This window comes from Netta rufina (genome assembly GCF_964035555.1).
Source record: "Netta rufina genome assembly, chromosome: 8".
NCBI lineage: Eukaryota > Metazoa > Chordata > Aves > Anseriformes > Anatidae > Netta > Netta rufina.
In genome coordinates, this window is record NC_140131.1 from 31174315 (window position 1) to 31194828 (window position 20514).

Here is a 20514-nt window from a genome sequence, read left to right on the forward strand (position 1 = left end):
GCTACACAATAGCTGAATTATACACATTCCAATCTTTATAAGATAATCAATAAGTCAGTCTTACACAGTTGCTTACTCAATAAATTTATTGCCACTTCTTCCAAAGCTTCATAGAAAATTGTGGAAGTTGTCTTAACTATCAGCTGCACGCTCCTGAGCCCTGAGGAAGCTAGCCTTCTTCTGAGCAACACGGTCTTTCCTCTGGGCAAGGGACATCTTGGAACTGTTCACTCTGTAACAAAAACACAGGGTATGATATATCCAGAGCAGAAATAAGCAAAAGGGTGATCAAGAAAGCTGAAGCTGCAATTAAGAATTCTATGCTAGAACATATTGCCACTTCTATAACACGCTCTGTTTCTTAAGATATTGTTGCAGCACCACCAAAAGTATACTAAACAGTAAGTCAAAATGTGCTTAACCAAAAAGCACAGTTAAGCTCCTGTAAGGACTAGGCAGGAAGAAAGCCACTGCAGTATCTGTGCCTTGGTTTTTCTCCCAAATTGCTGAAAAATCCCAATAGTTTAGTACTGACAAATTAGTCAGCCTGCCCTCTCCTGAAGAAAAGTAGCCTTCCCTCTGAAAACACAAGGGTGCTAAAATGCACATTTAAGAAATGCCAGTTGTTCAGGCCACAGGTATAGTCTACTACTTGAATTTTTATATTTATTTTTTTACAGTTAAGGGCTGTATAATTTTTGATTCTGTTGAACGTAACTCCTGAAGTTACACGTATCTTAATCTGATCTAAAACAGGGAACCTGCTTTGGCAGGGGGGTTGGACCCGATGACCTTTTGAGGTCCCTTCCAACCCCTACAATTCTGTGTGATTCTTTGAAAACACAGTGATTCATAGGACACTTGTGTCAAAATCCGTATCTGTTCCAACCTAACTAAAGTCTCTTTAACAGAAGTCATGTTCATGTTTACCTCTTTTTCTTGACTTCTCTCTTGGGTTTCTTTTCATGGACTGGATTATCCCGTATAGCAGCATGGGCTTTTTTGTACATTTCTTCCATCTTGGGGGGGAAAGAAAAAGTTGTTACTATTTTAGGATTGTATTAAGAAATAACATACCCTTAGCAGAGACAGCAGTAAAAAAAGGTTTCATCACAATACAGCTTACATGTTTGTGTGGTTCCCTTACAGTATTTTCTTCAGGCAGATCATCACTGTTACAACATACTATCGCTACACTATGATTTTGATTTAAATATCCAAAATGGCAGCTTGGACACAAAACCAAGGAAGTATTTTTACCCCTATTTTACAGACAGTTAATCTACATCCTTGACTCACTACATACTACTTACAAATCTCATAACTACATGCTAGCAGAGAAGTGCTATTTCCTCTGAAGCCAACTTCCTAGGGGCTAATTTCCCTGTATTTAAATTAAAAGGCAGTACAGAAAGTTACTCTACTTCCACCTAGAGTAGAAGTATTCTTACTTTCTTATACAGCTCATTGCTCTCAAGACTTAGTTCTTACATTAAACCAAAATTACATAAACATCAGATGCACAACCTTACTAGACCCTACCCTGGTACACATTACAAAGCTGCTCAGTAAAAGAGAAGGGAAGAAGTTGTGAGAGTTGTTAATTTGTAGCTGCTTGAAAAGTCCCTGCATCATCCCCAAGAATGTTGTCATGTAGCAGCAACAAATACCTTAGAAGAGGCTACGCCAAAGCAGTCATTTCTGAGAGCTCGCATGGCATGAGAACATACAGAACTTTGGGTACCAGGTGATTGTGCGTAAGTTATTATTCTTTAACGTGTAAGACAGGAGCATGGAAGTGAGCTGTTCAGTTACACAGATCAGAAGACCCTAGCCTCTCTGTCCCAAAGACAGCTATGGCTCTATAAAGGCATTGATTTGCTGATGGTTAATTCCAACTAGACCCCAGCTGTGAAAAGATTATCTAGATAAACATTGTTTGCTTGGTAATGTAAATGCAGTTACATTTTAAGTAAAGATTACTAGCAGAAAATTAGCAGATTGGTTAAATTTGCAGAAAAAACACACAGAAGAACCTACAGTAATAAAGGTGTAAAGAATGAAGTTAGCTTTTCATAGTCTAGAAAAGGGACAGTAGAATGTTTGTTTCACTCGTCAAGAGTGCAATCAAAGGAAATCAAGATTATTACAGGCAACACACAAGCCATCTGAAAGACATTTAATAGTTGAAACGAGCAAAAGAAGCACTGTGGTAATTCCACAAATCGTTCTGTGTTTTGTGCAATATATTCAAAAATGGAAAGTTGTACTGAAATAAGATGTACAACACTCAGAATATACTTCATCAGATGCTAGCTTCTGCAACAGAACTAGCTTGGGATTGTCTGTATTTGCCACAGGCCTACAGCTACCTATAATCACACGTCATAAAAAATGTGATATAGAGCACATCCTCAGTTACCCCAGCTGCATACCTTTTTCCTAGGATGCAGTCCTATAAGCTTATATTTTTAAACAAACTGCTAAGCTTCAAAGAACAAAAAATCACTTGCCTTTCAAGAGACCTACTATATACTACAGATCCCTTAATAAGGGGAAAATATGTGTTTTGTTTTTTTTTACATGGAGAACACGCAACATAAACCACACTCCTATTTTACATTATCAAGATTTTTTGCATTACTGAGAAATCCCTACACAAGACTTATCACATCTCTACTAATGTGCAAGAGACAAAAAGACAGATCTTACCCCATCAGGTGTTACATTGTTCTTTATGTATTGGGAGAATTGTTTTTTGTAAGCATCTTCATCCTCCTCCATCAGGTAACGCATATAATCTGCAACATTTTGGCCCATGATATGCTTGCGGTGAACCTCTGCATTGAATTCTTTGCTTTCTGAGTCATAACCAGGGAAACGCTTGGTACTGTGAAAGAGCAGTTACATTCAGAGTAAGACATCCTGCCAAATGCTCTGATTCAGAGGCAAGCTTCCACAAAGTAGTAACTGTTGGACCAGATTCTGCTATAGATAACTGAGGGATAGTTTTTCATTAAAAATGGAAAGATAAAGAAAATGAAGAAACAGAAGTTCATCTCAGCTGCCATCAGTCCCGTCTTGAAACAATGCAGTACATCATATACACACCATGGACCAATTACTGAGTGCTCAGTCACAGGGGTATCATCATGTAGCAGCCGAGTTAGAAAAACTGAAGAATTAGTCAAGAATAACAGGACAGCATGAGAGGGAGTAGGAAATGCACAACAGATTTCTGAATTATTTTCCCCACTGCTGCTGTCAGAAAGTAGCAGTCAACTGTATTATTAGTGTTAAGTAACACTACCAAAAAACCTTGATTTTGTCACTCATAGCTTCTGACAGGAATTACCAAAACTTCAAAGTGCAAATTTTAAGTGCAGGTGGACCACTCAGACATACTACTGTCTTGACAACTGTGGGAAAAACCAACGATTGTTTTGCATCTGGTATGTACCACTGCAAAATTAATACCTACATATAACTTGCTTAAGACTTGAAAAAAACGCTGAAGAATATTTATGGATGTGCATTCTGCATATATAGATGTACATATCATCCAGTACATATAGGTGTACTGGATGATTTCAAGTAAAAGCAAGGTGGCTCTTTAGGTCCTGATTTATAGATTAATTTATATAATTTAACAGAATCTCTTGATAGTCACAAGATTCATGCAAGCTCTATCAGAAATGCACCAATAGATTAAAAAACAACCAACCAAGTAAAAAAGAACTACCCCAGAACCTGCGCTAAAATAATAGTTACCAGGTTATAACAAAACCATTTCAGCACAAAAATGACAATATATTTAGACTGTCATACACAGAAATATCTCAGGTAATTCTAAAGGGATTTTTTCAGACAGACTAGATTACCTATGAGGGATGGAGAGACCACCATCCACTGCACCCTTCAGAGCACCAAAAACTTTGTTTCCAGTAGTAGTTCTGGCAAGACCTGCATCAAGGTAGCATGTGAAAGCACCAGGCTTTCCATCCACACTTTCCACATTGTATTCATCACCAGTCACTTCAACTTGGCCTTCATAGATCTTATCAAGGCCAAATTTATTCAGAAGCTGTGGGAAAGGGAAAAAAAGAAAAAAGCACATCTGAAAGTCTGACCATTTACTGACAAAATTAAGAATCACCATCAGTTTAAAACACAAGTTTGTAGTAGAATCTCCATGCTTTCAACCAATTTCTTTATCAAAATTATGTACTCCATACTAGTAGCAAAGCTTATAATAGCTGCCACAGTAAGCATGCCTGTTACCTTTCAACTTCTTGTTCCAACCGATATGCCAGGAAACTCGAAACTTATTCACATGCTCATATGGAAAATGGATAAATGGGGCTTACACGTCTGAACTCTTAAAGGTACATTTCTTACATTTTTTTTTCCTGACTCCCTCCCTCCAACAAACTGAAGTGCTGAGATTTAAAGTTGGCTGCTGGGCTTGAAATTGGGTGTTGTCATACTTCTCACTATGATTTGACAGTCACAAGAGGCCATCAAATCTATACGGTAAAGAGGAAAAGTTAGTATTTAGAGAAGCCCACAGGTATCTATACTAACTCACCAGTTAAGTGGGCGTTCAGTAAGTAAGCCTACTTAGGGAAATTCTGAAAGAAAACCAGAAAAACAAAACATCTACTTCCAGGCCATTTGTCAGATACTTACCCTGCGTGCCAAAAGCAGACCCGTGCAGTATGCTGCTGCATAATTGGTCAGGCCAACCTTCACACCGTATTTTGGTAGCTCATGGGCGTAAGCAGCACAGACAATCATGTCGCCTTCGATCCTAGCATAGGCAATCTGACAGCAAAAAAAAATTAATTAGTTTTCTCATTGTAATGCTGGGTTTAATTTACTATTACTTTGACATCTACTTAAGCCAATAGGAGTTCTGCATGGAAACATCCTACAAACTGCCAACCAAGCTCACAGCATTTTGCTTCATTTTTCTTTTCAAAAATTTCTTACAGCATAATTAAATCCTCAGTTACAGAAGCTAAGAATTCAAATCCATATTAGGGCAGAGAAAGTAAATGACAGCAACCACTTTCTTTAATTTCTTCGCATACATCAAGATGCCAGGAAACTGCCTACAAAAGCAACCTTTCAAATAATTATTACAGACGTAGATAGATTCTGTCCCACTTTGTGCAGGTAGCTCTCATATAACTCAGCATACAAATCACTTTAGAAAAATGCAAAAGCACTTAGAGTTTGTGAGGACAGTGTTACTTTATGGAGTGATTTTATTAATGGATCTGAGATCTTCACAACCTCAGGGGTGTCCTGTGAGACAACAGTAATACCAGACTTGTTTCTACTGTTCCTTTCACATATAGAACCTTCTCCCTTTGACTCCCACTTCTCCTCCACACCTAGAAGTTGCCCCCTATTTCCAGGTTTTCCACATACTGGAAAGGCACTACCTGTCAGATGTAAGTGCCTGCCACCACCACTTCTTGTTTTGAGTTTCAGAGATAAAGTAACCTCGCCAAGGTCCTACAGTTTAGCCTGAACTGATTAAAACCAGTACTCTTTGCCATTCTCTACAGATAACTACTCAATGAGGAAACAACAAGCATTTCTAGCTTTTTTAATCTTTTACACATATTCATGATAGAACAGGCCTAAATTTTCAGCTTCAAAATTAATAAAAACGTTCTGAAAATAAACCAAGAAAGTGAACTACAGCAAAAAACTGCACTACACGATGCAAGACAACTTAATAATCGTGAAGAAGTGACTGTTCTTATTTGTCTGTCTCCTTTAATCTCACAGGAACACTCTTTTAAAGCATATCTGCTTCATACGATCCACACTAACATCACAGTGAAGACCTCCTGGAAGCGAGGGCACCTTTATAAATAACGTCCCACAGTCAGTTCTGTCATCTCCAATCAAGCAAAAGAGCCTCTCTTTTCAAAGAACTAAGTTTTAAGCCAGCAGAAAAGATGCGGAAGTTTTCCCATCCCTAACCTTGTTTTAGAACACCAGCAGAATTACTTCTGTGAATATGGATTATTACCAAAATTGTGTCAACTTTAAAGACTGTTTTTCTCCCTGAAGCCAAGCAACAATATTCAAACTGCTCAGGACATCCATCCCATTTACCTCATTTCAAGGTTGATAAGTATGTGACGAGCACCACAAACCTTACCTGGCAAATTATGTCTCTGTTGGTAACACGTACAATCATCCTATATTTAGGGGTGTTGTACTTGTTTTTATCCTGAATTACCAAACGCTTACGAGCATAGTAATCAGTTTTTCCCTCTGAAAAACAGCAGTTATAGGCGTGAGAACGTATGTTAAGAAGCAGCATTGTTTGTCAATGTCATTTAATTAAGTGATATAGGGAAGTTAACTATACCTCTCCTTCTCCTGAATTTCACTTGGTATCTCTTGAAGTAGGCCTTATTCTTGACAACTTTCACAAACCCCTTGAATAAGAAATATAACTGGATGTTATTAACATGTAACCATGTCAGCCAAGGCCATTTAAAATGAATTAGTTCTGCTATGAATAAAACATCGATAAATCTGTAACAGAGCAACAGGTCAACTTATAGATGAGCTGAGTCATCTCAAAAAAAAAACAACAAAAGCATACACGAAAAAAAGAATTTGTATCCTTCACAACAACTTTTTTTCTCCTGAAACCACGCGCAGCCAGGGGCGAAGCAGACATTACAGTCGGTAGCGAAACGAGTCCGCGCAGAGCGGGGCAGCGAGGAAGCTCACCCCCCCCCCCCCCCCCAGCTCATTTTCCCGCAGCGCTCTCCAGCAGCACCCCCTCCTCCTCTAAGCTCCAGCTGCCGAACGGCAGCAGCAGCACGGACAAAACGGGGAAAAAAAAAAAAAAAAAAACACCACCAAGAAACACCAGAGGAACCCTCGCGGGGCGCCCGGCCGGCACCGCCCGGCACCTGCCGGGTTTCAGCGCGGAGACCCCGCGGCAGGGCCGGGGGCAGCCCCCGCGCCCCTCCGGCCTCCCCTCGGCCCAGGGGGCTCCGGCCCCGCCGCCGCCCCCCGCCCCCGGCCCCGCTCCCGCCCGCCGGAGGCCGAGCCCGGCCCCGCCGAGCCGCCCCGGCAGCCATTGCCACGCTGGAGCCGGCGGCGGCCCGGGGCCCATCGGGCTCCATCCGGGCGGGCCGGGCGGCGCGGCGGGCGGCGAGCGGCGGGGCCGAGTCCCCCCCGGCGCGCGGGTGCCTTGGGGCCGGTACCGACCATCGTGCCAGGTACTGTCCGGTCTAGGCCTAGGCCGGGGCCCGCTCCGCACAACGCCTGCAGCCAGCAGCAGGGGGGAAAAGGCCGCGCCCACCGCGCAGCCGCAGCTCCACGGCGGCCCGGCCCGGCCCGGCGCGGCTGCCCCCCGGCGGAGCGGAGGAGCCATCGCGTCCTGCCCCGCGGCCCGCCCGTGGCGGAGCGGTGAATGCCTGCAGCCGGCCCAGCCCCAGCGGGACGCAGCTCCCAGGCTGGAGCTGCTCGGAGCGATCGGTGCCTGATTAAACAAACCGGGCGTACCCGCTGTCGCGTCTCTTGGTGGTATTGGAGAGAAGCGCACAAAGCCGGCACCTCTGCACCTGACGCGTGTGCCCACTTAGCCGCTTCACAAATGATAAACCGAACCAGTAATTTTTATTCACAGAACGATATTTTAAAAAGTCACGCGCTTGCTATAAGTAACCCCAGGAGAACAAAAGAAAGAGGAGATCTCCAGGGTCAGCCGAGCACCAGTGTGATTCCACGCCGCCAGCTTCAGAAGCTATCGAACTAAGTCTGGGTTTTGGAAGGCTGAGGTTCCTGCCTACCCTTTAGTTTTTACATAAAAGCAACCCTCGCCGAGCACGGCGTCCTGTCCGCTCCCCACCATGCAGCCACCCGCCTGCTGGTGAGGCGACCACCGCGCAATGGCTCCCCTGGATGCAGGAGGCCCCACGTTGGCAGCCAGGCAGGCCTGACCCGCTGCGTCCCGGCGGTGAACACGACCCACAGAGCCGAGCGCGGTCCCAGCCAGCCCCTTGCCCACACCTCTGCCCTGTGGCTGCCCCACACCTGGGCTCGTTACCCCGTTACCCCGCCGAGCCGCTTACAAATTCGGGGCCAATTTCCTCCCCCCCCAGCAGCAATGTTTGCTGGAACGAGAGTTGCCCTCCACAGAGGCTCTGGATTTGTTGAGGTAAAAACTGAGGCTTTTGGCGTTGTAGCGAAATATTTCTGACTGGTAGCGTTTATTATCAGAAAGGGAAGCGTGTCTGTGAGTTCTCCTTGCCTCCCCCTCCCGCTTCAGACGCGTGTGCGGTACTCCTGCAGGCACCAGCCCGGGGGAGCGCGACGCCCCTCGGCGCTGCGCAGCCCGGGCTCCGGGGGCCGGCGGAGGCCGCTGCTGGGCCGGGCGCTGCGGGGCCGCTCCAAGCGGCGGCGGCTGCGCGCGGACTGCGCCTGCGCCCTGCCGCCAGGGACGTGGCCCGGCTGCCGCGGCCGGCGGAGCGTGGGGAGCCGCCGGGGGGCAGCGGGTGGCGGGCGGGGAGCGGCTCCGCGGAGGTCGTCGCCCCGCGCCAGGCCGCCGGGCCCGCCGATGCCCGCACCTCCCCGCCGCGGGCAGCGCTTCCAAGGTGAGGCGCGGCCGGGGCGGGCTGAGGGGCCGGGGGCGGTGCGCGGCGGGGCGCGGCGGCCGGGCCGCAACGGCCGGGCCCGGGGGGCTGCGGCGGGGCCGAGCCGAGCCGGCCGGGGCCGGGGGGGCCCTCCTGAGGCGGGGGTGGGTGCGGGAGTGCGGGGGGGCCGCGGGCGTGCGCAGCCGGCTCGGCCCCGGGGGCGGCGGCAGGGGAGAGCTGCTGCCTGCGGGGCGCCTTGACGGGTTCGTTTTGTGGAAGGAGGGGGCGCTTATTATTTTATTGTTTTTTATTGTTACCGCTGTTATTGGGGTGCTGTTAAACCCCGAGCTTCTGGACGTTTCATTTCTGAGATGGGATTTTCAACCGCTGTTCCGGAGGTCTCGCTAGCACCTCCTGCCGCATCTGCATAGCCGAGATTATATAAGAAGGGTGAGGAGCCGGCTGTTCGGCTGCTCCTGGCAGCTCTGCGTCCCCGGCTTCTCATGCAGTTGTGTCGGATTCATGGTGGTTTGCTGCCTTGCTGGCCAGAGAGCAATTGCTAGCCAGCTTCGTGTCTGCTGTAACACTTTGAATTCCCAACCCCAACGTGAGCCAGTGCTAACACTGACTGCGTTAAAACAGTCTCAGGTCATCCTGGCACAGCTTCTTTTCAAGATTATCTAGAGAAGATGTAGGATGAAGTCGTGTTCACTCGGAGAAGAATTGACAATGTTTGGTTCTGCTTGTTTCCAGAAGTGTTTGAGAAAATACTCAAAAAATGTTTTTTTCCCCCCAGAAAAGCTTTTTTTTTTTCTTGTATGCACTTCATGTGGCTGAAAGAGAAGGTAACAGTATCTTTTTTTTTTTGGTAGCTGTTTTGTATAAATATCTCTTCACTTCTCTAACCTTCTAACCTGCAGTTTCTGCTTTGATCATGGCTGTACAGCTCTTATGTTTACACAACTGTATATCGAGATCTAAGGCTGATTTTGAAATATTTAGATATAAATATTCTTTCAAGTAAGGGTTGGGAGAGGAAATAAATGGTATTGAAAAACAGATGTGATCAGGAGGAAAGCAGAGGGTATTATGAATCAGCATTGCCTGAATTTGATTAAACTCAGATGAGAGCAGCTGTTGAGTGGGTCCCTGAAGGTTCACCCAGCCCAGTAGTGCCTCTGAGAGCAGCAGATGTTTGGAGAAAATTACTAAACACAGGAATCTTAATTCCATCCTATTTCTCCTCCTAGCTTCCAGCATGCTGAAGTATAGATACTTCCTGGGGTAGAGTTTAGTGACTTGAGTTTCATCGTGTTTTTCACTGCCCTCCATACATTTTTCTTCTGTAGCTTTGTCTGGTAGCTTTTGAACAAATAAGCAAGAGATGGCTGGAGAGTGGAAATGTTAGTGGAAAGCAATGGATGGGAGAAAAGCCTTTTGAAGTTGACAGGAGGAGTGGGGGAAAGTGATATGCCTAAACAGTTGCTGTCAGTTTGGTCTCTGGGTAAGACTGATAATAAATGGAGGAGTATTTTTTATTTAAAAAAAAAAAAGAGTCCCTTGGCAGTGAATTTTGAAAAACAGTTTTTACCTTGCTAATTCAAGGTTCCATTACCACAGTGTAAAAGAACAAAAGCCATCTTGGGCTATGCCTAGATAATACTAAATGTTTCCATTTTCTTGCTCCTGATATATTAACTTTTGTTACAAGTCTTTCTTAATGCTTAAGGCAGAGTCCATGTGGAACTCAATATTTTAGTTACCATTTTGTCAAATGCATAGTTAAAAAGAAAAACCCTTTCAGCTGGTAGTCTGGGAAGATGAACAATAAGGAAAATCCTGATTGAATGTTCTTTTCTTGAACAACTTTTGCTTGCCTTCATTACACGCTCTGAATTCTTTTTTTTTTTTTTCTCCGAGACATGACTACAATTTTTTTATATCCATAAAAGCAAACAGTAAGTATTATAGGTGCTTAGAACTTTGAGTTGTTACAAGCGTTCTCTGAAGTTCTTGACTGTCACCTCAGGGTGTAGATGGCATACTGAATTAAAATCCTGTGTCTTACCTACTAGTAAAAAAAAGTATAGTCTGTTGGTACCTTTTTGATTAATTTAAATGGGAAATACAGCAATGCTTTCATTATAGTCTTGTCTGCTTAAATGTCTACTTTCCTTCTGCAGCAAGTGGTGATTGGAATAAAAGGGGGGATGGGGATTGGGCAGGAGACTGGGTAGTGACATAGGCAGACTTGCCTTGGTTTGCTCAGTTCACATTCAGCCATGACATGTCTTTGCTGAATGCACGTGTTTGCTTTAGCAACAACTGCGTGCTGGCAAGGTAGAGGCTTTAGTGAATCCTAGCTTGTCCTTGATTACATTACTGCTAATTTGTTTAACTTCCTGTGAACTCTGGTAACTATCCAGTTAGCCTTGAAGTGGTGTTTGGGGGAGGGCCTAGGCAATGTCTGGCCTGCTGTAGGATTCATGTAATGAAGAACATGATCTCCTTTTGGTCATGCTGACAGGGATGATATCGTGGTCATTGTGCTATTTCAGGCTGTATTAACGGTCAACTTTGGTAATTTTCTGTAAAAGTAATCCTTCTGAGACCAGGTGAGGCAGTTCCAGAGTAGTTGGGGTTAAAGTGCAGTGCTAAGCTTGGGCTTTGTTCTGGACTAAAAATAAGGTGGTGTCCATGAATGACTGTGGACATCTAATTTTTCTGTGTTGGTTCCCAACTTGGGAAACAGTCAAAAGGCACTACCACAAATCTTTATTTTTTGTATGAACAAACTTTAGCTGTCTCCCTAATGTTAAATACCTGCGTGACAACATCGTAATGTGCTCTTGATCAATTGTTTAAAACACTGAAAGTGTAATTATTGTGGTGATATGGAACTCCTGTTCACCAGTATCTTATACTATATTAACTCTTTTTTTTATCTGGTTTCTTCAGACTGGCAGATGGGCCCAGTCTTCTAGTAGTGAGTTGCTGTTGTCAGAACTTGACAGTGCACTTGTAACTAAGAGGATGTTATGAGAAGAGTTTACTGTTTTTATTAGAGTGAAACAATTGAAAGTCATTTAAAATGGATGTAAAAAAACTAGTAGCTAGCCAAAAACAGTTTTGGATGTGTATTTTCCATATCACTACATAGGGTGATATTGTGTAGGAGATCTTAACTTTAAATCTCTTTCACAGATTCTTGGTGCATATAGTTTGAATGGCAGACTGCTTTCAGACATGGGGGGGGAAGTTCCAACTTAAATGTTCTTTGAAACAGCAGGGCTAAAACCAACATTCATTAAGTGGAGTTATTTTTGTTGGATTTTATTTTGCCTTGGAATGCTGGGACTTCATGGGTTTGGCTGAAGCTTCAGTATTTCCCAGACATTTGGAAAAAGAACTGTGATTGATATTTCTAAAGACAAAATGAGGATGCAAGTTAAAGTTCCATAAGACCATGATATAGACTTGGGAGTTTTATTTCTTTTTTGTAAAGATCTATACAAAAAGAAGTGAATAGGCATTTATTTCTAAACAGAAGCAGAAGACTCAGTGGTTAAACAATCAAAAGATAACTGTTTTCATTTGGCTATGAGTAATGTAATTTCTCTGAAGAGCAGGCTCCTTTTTCTTTAATCACTAACTGGGGAAAAACTTTCATTTAAGCGGCGTGTTCAGAAAAAAACTGCAGGAGCACTGCTACAGACGCTGGTGGCATAGAGGAAGACACTACAGCAGTAAAAGGCTGCTTGCTTTGAGTTACACTGTAAATGCTTGTGAAGACGAGTCACAGATATCCGAAGCAAAGTGGTGGGCAGAGTTAAATACTACAGCAAGGCTATGGGTGCTGGCATGGATCATGTTACTAGAAATAGGGTACTGATGTTTGTACTTCTATCCAAATCTGCTGGGCTTACCGTAGATAGCTTAGACAACTTCTTGGAATTGGAAGTTACTGAATTGGTTGTGCTTTTCACTTCTAAAAGTTTTACCCTTTCTTGTAGTCTGTCAGCAGCAGCAAGTTGTGATGAACTTGTAGCTTGCAAATGAAGGTGGTTACTGGTCAGTCACTCCGTAACTGATTTACTTGTTTGAATTTGAGTATAACTGATAGGAAGTTGATTCCTTGAAGGAAAGGAAAGTATCCAGAGGTGAGGGTCTTGCCTGTCTTTGTCATCTAATTTGTTTTATATTCTAGTAAGTAATGAAATTGTAAACCTTACCATGCTCTATAAGGCCATGCCTGTTTTCTCCATCACCTCTCTTCACATAGCCCTTGAGAAAGGGGACTCTGCACAGCCATTTTAAGGGAGATAGGCATTTCAGTTCTAGCTTGTGGATTGTGATACGTGTCACAATTAAACAAGTAGAATTAAACATAGAAAACAGGCTGCCAGTATATAGAAATAAATGTTGCATAGAATGTTGTATTTTTATCTTGTCCAAAATTTGATCCTTTTAACTTACCAATTTAACTCCTTGTGAATCTTGTATGCTTTAAAAGTAACGTCAAAAGCATTGATCTTCATTGTGGCTCAGTGAATATTTTAAAATGTGGCTTACTTGTTTCTGACTTCTGAAGTATGGATCTAAAGCTTTTAGTAAATTTAAGTGCACTGATGTACTTTTGTGTATTTTCGCACTAATGTAGTTTAGCTGCTAGCACTGGCACTGCTCCAGGAGAAAGTTGGCTGAAAGCAGCATTAAAGGAACTAGATATTAAGGGATGAGTAGGAAAGTAAAGTCTGTGGAAAGGAGCTTTCAGGATAAAGCATGTCTGTCCTTCAGGCTTTGTTATTTTTTGAAACGTGATGATAATTGAACTCCAGTGAAATGGCTGACTTGCATTTTACTGAAAAACATTTCAAAGTCTTCCAATCTAGTACATGAGCAAACTGAATTTGCAGTTGTTCTTGATTTCAGTGGACTGATCTATGACTCTTCCTGTTTTGTTAGCCAACAGGACAGTCCTTCGAGGATAAGCATGTAGTTTGACACTCAGAAACTCAAAGATGTTTTCCAAACTGAGGCTTAAGAGCACAGAGAAACAAAGGAAATTCCTTCAAGTTCCTCCATAAAGCTTTTACTGTAGTCCTTCAGTGCTTTCTTTCATAGATCTGAGGCACTCTTGTCCATCTTTTACTCAAGTGCCATATCTAGATTCTTCACCCCTTGAAAGAAGGCATAGATGGTTCCCTGAAGGTTGTTAGTGTTCATATGCCAGGCTTGAGAGAGAACTCTTATAGAGATAAGGGGTCATCTTTAGGTAGTGCTTGCAAAAGCACCTTGGTTTGACTTCTCAGCTGGTGTACTGGCGAGTGCTTGAGAGACTGTAAACCACAGTGGTCTTCAGAGATAATTAAAAACCTAGAGTTTGTGGAAATAGAATTCAGTACAACTTTGTCAAAGTTCGTATAAATAATATTTCAATCATTAACCGATGGCTTCAACCTTTGGTGGGTCACTGCAACATTTTTAATTAAGTGCCTTCTCAAAATACTTTATATATTAGATTATGTTGTGAACTTGCAGCTTTGTTTCCAGGTATTCTAGGCCCATCAAAGTCTGAAGCCAACTTTAAAGAAAGCGTATTCATTAAGTGATACTACAGAGAGCTTCCTGCTAGCTTTAGATTTACACAGTCTAAAACGTTAGTCTGCTTGTAGAAAGGCATGGAAAGGCATCAGAAAGGCATGGAGGGCTGGTGATTGTCAAACGGAATGAAAGCTGGTGTATGCCAGCATTGATATTCCTGGCTGTTGGTAGGTGACATTACAAGAAAAACTTAGGCATATGAGAGTAAATCAGGACTTTCTTGGACTTAGGCTGGAACCAGTTAAAATGATTTTCTTGTATAGAAGGTAGAGATGAAGCTAATAGTGAAACCATGTTGGAGTCCTGAATTAGGATTTTAGATTGTCAGGAAGCCTGATAACAGGCTGATTCACCAGCTGCATCTCCTGTATGTCACTGTCTGAGTCAGTTTAGTTTATTCTTCAGCTATTAGAATGCTGTTACCTTTTGAAGCAAGCAGGAGACTGGGTTTATGGAATGCTATACAACTTGCTTGAAAACCATGTACACAACCACTTCCTTTTTTTTTTTTTTTTTTTTTTTTTTTTTTTTTTTTAGGATTCCACCTCTTTCTCTTAGGAAGAGAAGAAAGGATAGAGAGAGGATGTGAAATACATATAGTATACATATTAATGTTTGTGTAGGGCTTGCAGTTTTTTTTCCTTTGTGTGATAAAAATAGTTGAGAGAATAATTCAGGTAATTAAGATAAGATTTAAGACACACTGCTTTCAGGGAAGCACAGAATGCACATATTAACTGAACTCAGTGTCTACAGTGAAATATCTTTTTTTGTCAATAAGTCTAAATAGACTGAAAAATTTGTTTTTCTTGAAAAACAAATATTGTCTGTGTAGCAAATGTGATGGTAACATTTTGGGACTTACGGTAGGGTGCTACAGCATACCTATGAGATTCTCAGGCAAAAATATTCAGATAATACATATGTGATATGGGATGCTGTGGCCTGCCTACAGCTGGCCTTACATAAAATATTGAATCTGTTGTTCCACTGCAGTATTCATTTGGAATAACTCAAACCTAACACAGTATTGCACTGATCAGCAGCTGATTTCAGATGTTAAACTTAAAGCTGAGATGAGGAGTTCATGTATTTTAGTTGACATATGTGAAGTGCACGTATCACATACCTGTACAGAGCTCAATATAAATGTCTGTTACCTTTGCTGTAGCTTAAAGAAGCAGCCATAGGTCTGTGCCTTGCCTGGTGCTTGACCAGGTAGGTGAGCAGCACTAACTCTTGAGGGAGACCCCTCAGGCTGTGGAGTATCTGGCTGTCCTTGGTATTGCTGCAAACAGCTGGGCACCCTTTGCCACAATAATAAAGAGTAGCAAATGGAAGGATGGTTGAAAATTGGCTATGTCAATGATGCTCTGCGAAAGGGAGGCATGGCTGTAGGTCTGTGGAAATACTGCTAGTTAAGTAATCAGTTTTTAGAAGAAATGTGTTTAGGAGAGTGAGGAGACCGTTGAAAAACACCACAGAAAACATCAAAGGTTTGGCAGTACTGCCTTTTTCAGTCTTTCCAAAATGTTGTGCTAAGCAACATGACATTTCTAAAGCAGAGAGGTGTTAAACTGTTTGCTTGTACGCTTACTGGTGTTTTTGCCATCCCCGACCCAGATACCCTGCAGCATCACATGTTCACCCTGAAAACTTGGTCATCCCCAAGCATCCTGTGTTGCAGAGAGCTTGGGTGGTACACTGAAGCATTAGGTTAGTAGATATTTCTGTCCTGTTTAGGTTTGGATGTGTTTTGTTCCTGACTAGCTGATGGAGGGTTAGAGACTTGCTGTGTGGGCATCTGCTACTTGGGCTAACAGCGTATCTCATTACTGAAGCGTTTTATTAGTTAGATGCTTTGGCTAGCATGTTCTGGATTTCTAGTACATCTTCAAGCAATATGTTTGATTCAGGGTGAGAGGAAAAAATAAAGAGAAAATCACTGGGTAAATGTCTTATGGGGAGGATGTTATGGATATACTGCAGATAAGTAGGATGAGAAAGATCGAAGTCAAATGAGGATAAGAAATAAAGTTTTGGAAGCAAAGGCATGGTGTGTTAGACTATGAAAAAAGAGATGAATGTGCATTTTGGATTTGAGTGTTCTGATCACAGAAGATGGATTCCTGTAAATCACAGCTTCAGGGTATGTGATGCAATGAGTGAAGGCATGGTGTCTAGTTCTGGCTAATGTGTTTATGCCTTTTAAGGGATGTTTTTTCTACCTCTCACAAATACTTTGTACAACAATCTGGTGGTTGGAAGGCTTTTTTCTCCCCTTGATTTGAGCTTGTGGGAATCAAATCTAACTTTTTGGCTGTGAGTGCTTTCATCTAATCAAAACCAGTTTTCCCATCCCACACTTTAATATTTGAAAGGTAGTATGAAAAGAGGGAATTTGGTATGATTTGCGAAGGTTCCTATTTCTCCATTTAGAAAGGGCTGTCCGATAGCAGCCCCTGGGCTGAGATGGAGTTACTTTTTCCATTTGAAATTACGCTTTAATTGAATTCTGTTAGAGGACCTTGGGGAGCATTTTTTTTCCTGTTGTTTAAGGTTTTTAGTATCTTAGCAAGTACTGTATAAGCTGTATTGCAGGATTGTGACAACCGCTGAGCAATTCATTATTTTGAGGAAGTCAGATGAGATCTAAATTAACAGTTGTCAGCAACACTGCTTCAGGAGAACTTCCTCTTCAACCTGGTTTTGTTTTTGAGAAGTTTGCTAGGCAACTCACTCTTCTTTTCAGGTGTGTCTAGGTTGTCTCCAGTTGGGCTAGGACAGAAATCAAACCCGGGTTCGTGCTGAGCTGGTGAATCAGTGTAGGTCAAGGTCTCTTGTGCCTTTGGTGGTTGAAGGAAGGTGTAGTGAGTGTTCATGAGAAAACATCTCCAGCAGCTGCTGCTCTTCCTTATCTTGTGATTAGTGAAGAAATCAACAAAAGAACTGGCGAGGCTGGCTGCTTTACTCTGTAGTCCTTGACCAGCGTTACTGCAGTCCACATGCTGTTGTGATCAGCCCCTGCTGATTCCTGACAGATGGATTCCCCTGGCTGCCAGCTCAGAGCTCCCTTCTGCTCTAGGTGCACCTCTCAAGAGTGCCCCTGAGCCCTCTCGAGCCCCAGAATTGGGAGCTGGCAGTGGGGTTGGGGTCACAGACACTTGCTTGTGCAGGGATGACCTGATGAGGAAGTCAGGAAGCAGAAGAGCTGACAGTGGAAGAGCTGCCTGATGGAAGGCAGTCAGGAGCAGTTGTGGATTAATGAACTTAAATGCTTTGTGACAGTTTTCTGCAGATGCTAGAGGATCTTTTACTTTGTAGTGTAGAAATGTGGTGTCTGCTCCTCTGGTCTGTCACTGTAGGGGGTTAATGAAGATTAGCAGAAGCCAGGGCGGTTGGGGTATTTACACTGATACACTTATGCTGCTTCAGTGAAGTAGTTGACTGCTTCTTTATATATATTTTTCTATGTTTTTGTGTTTTTTTTTTTTGTTTTTTTTTTAAGATTTTTTTAAAGTAAGCTTTTATTTCTATTCCATTTTGTAATGGGAAGTCTTAACTGATCTGCAGTATTTACTGCAAAAAACAGCTGTTGAACATATATCACAAATTCCTCTATCTTTCTTTGTGTATTAGCAGCATACTTGCATGTCACTACTTCTGTACTATTTTTATTGCTTTTGTTCCTTGTGTTGCTTCTGACAGCTTTGGGTGTTTTGGAAAAATAAATAATCCCAATGTTAGTTCATGTATATTGTATCTTTTTTTCCTCTGTTCAGTGACAGCAGGTTGACTGAAAAGATTAATAAACAACCATTGCAACCTCTTTTTGTCATCACAGGTGGCGACAGACAAGGTTGCAGGGAAGCTGAGCTCTACTCTCTCATGGGTGAAGAACACTGTATCTCACACCGTCAGTCAAATGGCCAGTCAGGTGGCGAGTCCATCTGCCTCCTTGCACACTACATCATCCTCTACCACTCTGTCTACGCCTGCATTATCGCCATCTTCACCAACACAACTGAGTCCAGACGACTTAGAATTACTGGCTAAACTTGAGGAACAGAACAGGTGAATGGAAAACACCTTGGTCTTCAGGATATAATAATTTAGACTAAAATTAGGTTGTTGCAGTTTCAGCAGAGACTGCTAAAGGAGGTTTGGTTAAAAACTGCATGGCAGAACACTTTTGTTTCAAGGCCCCTAAGATAAAGAATTGACATTCTTGAGACGTGTGTTTTAGATGCTCTGTTTTTGTGGAATGTTCGAGGGTGTCTTTCTCTACTAGCCTTACATGAATGTTTATAACAGCCTCTTATCCGAAGAACTTACAGTGGAGCCACATGGTCTTCAGTATTCAATTTAAAATAGAGTATCTTAGGGTTGATACTTTTGTATAAACTCACCTTCTTAAATGAAAATGATATTTCTATTAGCTTCTTGAAATGTGAAAGACCTCAGAATCGCATTGTTTTCTTGCTTTCCACTATACAACGTGCTCACATTTAGCCTTTAGCATGTTACTTGTTTACTGGTTTACATGGAGTAAAATTTAGTTTATAAAACTTAGTTGGAAACACTAGGAAAGCAGAGGCTGCTTTTCTGCTACGTATACAGTTTAAGGGCTCAAGCAAAATTTCAGTTTGTGTTCTGTAATTTAGTCTGCGGATCAGGGTACCTAGTCTAGTACAGGTACAGCTAATAGAGGAGGCTTTGAATCTTCTCCAGTGTCGTGTGGCTGGAGACAGTGTTCAACCATCTGTTATTTGCAAGAAATACTAGGTGCATTCTGCTGGTATGCTAATGGTGACTGGTGCATAATACCTTAATTTCATGAAAGGTAAATCTCTAATTAGTCTTGTTTCTCTGGACTCTTTTTTTTTTGTGTAGACTGCCATTCTCTTTGCAGCCTTTGCATGCTTGTATATTTATCTGCACCACCTGTGTTTAAGATCCCACTTTTGTTTGGATCAGTTGCTATTGACTTGCGTAGTCATTGCAAATTGACAATCTCATTCAGAAATAAAATTGGACCATATGATTTCTTAATGCTGAATTTCTAGAACCCTTATTTCCACTCTTGAGACATGTTTTTTTTTATGTTTTATGGCCTCTTGCAATGTTTGGTTGTATTTGAGAAGTACGTTTTAGTAGCCTATGAGAGGTTGACGGTAAAGGAGAATTTGAATTCCAATAGCTTTCAGACTTACTGAAGCTCTATAGCTATCTGCTGCCTTCCATTGAAGTTTGCTGTCCCTTGTGCTTCAGGAAAGTGCAGAAACTGACAGTTGAGCTCAAACTGGCTTTTGCTCCAGCATCTGTTAGCTTGCTGGACTTTGCAGTGGGGCAGCTGTGGTACTTGTGGTTTTATTCTACTGATTTAGCTGTGAGGGTAGTAACTTTCAGTAGAGGAGGAGAGTAACTGGAAGGTGGGGCTAATGCCACTGTGTCTCCTGACATATCTTCTCTCATATCCATATTCTGCAGCCTAATACAAATGCAGTTTACATGGAAGTTTTTGATGAAGAATGGAAACCTGCTTCTAAACCACTTCATCCTCCTTTCCTTATGGTTTATGGGATGGTCGCTCCTTTGAGGATGTATTGTGTAACTTTTTTTACCATGCTAGTAGCAATTCAAAATTTATTAAAAGAAGAAAAAACGGAGATAAATAGTTCTTTGTAGAAAGCTAATTGGCATTTAATCTGAGGTTTTCAGCTCTATTCATGACCAAGGGACTAACTTCTATACGAAAAGCAGTAATATCTGTTCTTTGGACTGCTTATCTGTGTTAGGGCATAATGCTTCTGCCTCTAGAGTAGTCATATTACACCCTGCAGTTAGACTAGTTTGATTGTTGAAAGCTGAATGTGAACTTGGGCTTGCTAATCTTCTTCAGGTTAGCTTTTTGCATTTAGTAAAAGTTAAGAAAACTTGTTGGGTTTCATTTTTTCATTTGACTTTTTTTTTTTTTTTAACCAGATCTGTTGTTCAATCCTATATTTAGTCTTCTTTTGTTGATGAATTCTAATCAAAGTCTGTCCTATCAGGTCTCATTAAATGTACCTTTTCTTGTGAGATACAATACTTTAGAGCACCAAGTTTGTATTTATTTAATCATGTGAGGTGCACTGTAGTTCAGGAAAAGTTTGAATCTGCGTTTTAGCACAGTGACACTTTGACAAGGAATTGTACTCTGAACACAGGGAAGTTCTTGTTTCTGCTTAATGGAAGAATAGTTGGCGATGGATAACTTTAAAGGTTTCATTTCCATTGTTGACTTTCACAT

The 20514-nt window shown here is 42.2% G+C and overlaps 2 protein-coding genes across 4 annotated transcripts in view; one reads left to right on the plus strand and one right to left on the minus strand.

Annotated features, from left to right (window-relative positions):
• Nucleotides 1–72: 72 nt before the first annotated feature.
• On the minus strand, nt 73–7375 carry RPL5 (ribosomal protein L5). The gene is made up of 8 exons (XM_084290888.1): nt 7252–7375; nt 6395–6464; nt 6182–6297; nt 4690–4824; nt 3882–4084; nt 2713–2890; nt 931–1019; nt 73–232 (listed from the first exon to the last, which is right to left on the minus strand). Exons 1-8 carry the CDS (start codon nt 7252–7254, stop codon nt 133–135), a joined length of 894 nt encoding a protein of 297 aa, XP_084147014.1. The 5' UTR covers nt 7255–7375; the 3' UTR covers nt 73–132.
• A 1121-nt stretch (nt 7376–8496) lies between these two features.
• Nucleotides 8497–20514, plus strand: part of EVI5 (ecotropic viral integration site 5) — a 74522-nt gene continuing 62504 nt past the window's right edge. For all 3 annotated transcript variants that reach the window (XM_084290779.1, XM_084290780.1, XM_084290781.1), the window contains exons 1-2: nt 8497–8639; nt 18067–18296. In XM_084290779.1, coding sequence (XP_084146905.1) covers nt 18148–18296 — 149 coding nt within the window. In that variant the 5' untranslated portion in view covers nt 8497–8639; nt 18067–18147. The remainder of the gene's footprint in view (nt 8640–18066; nt 18297–20514) is intronic.

Coding starts and splice junctions, on each gene's coding strand:
- RPL5 (XM_084290888.1), bottom strand. Junction 4,825..6,181: donor ACAGAGACATAATTTGCCAG/GTAAGGTTTGTG, acceptor TTTTGCTGTCAG/ATTGCCTATGCTAGGATCGA. Junction 1,020..2,712: donor ACAATGTAACACCTGATGGG/GTAAGATCTGTC, acceptor TTCCCCCCCAAG/ATGGAAGAAATGTACAAAAA.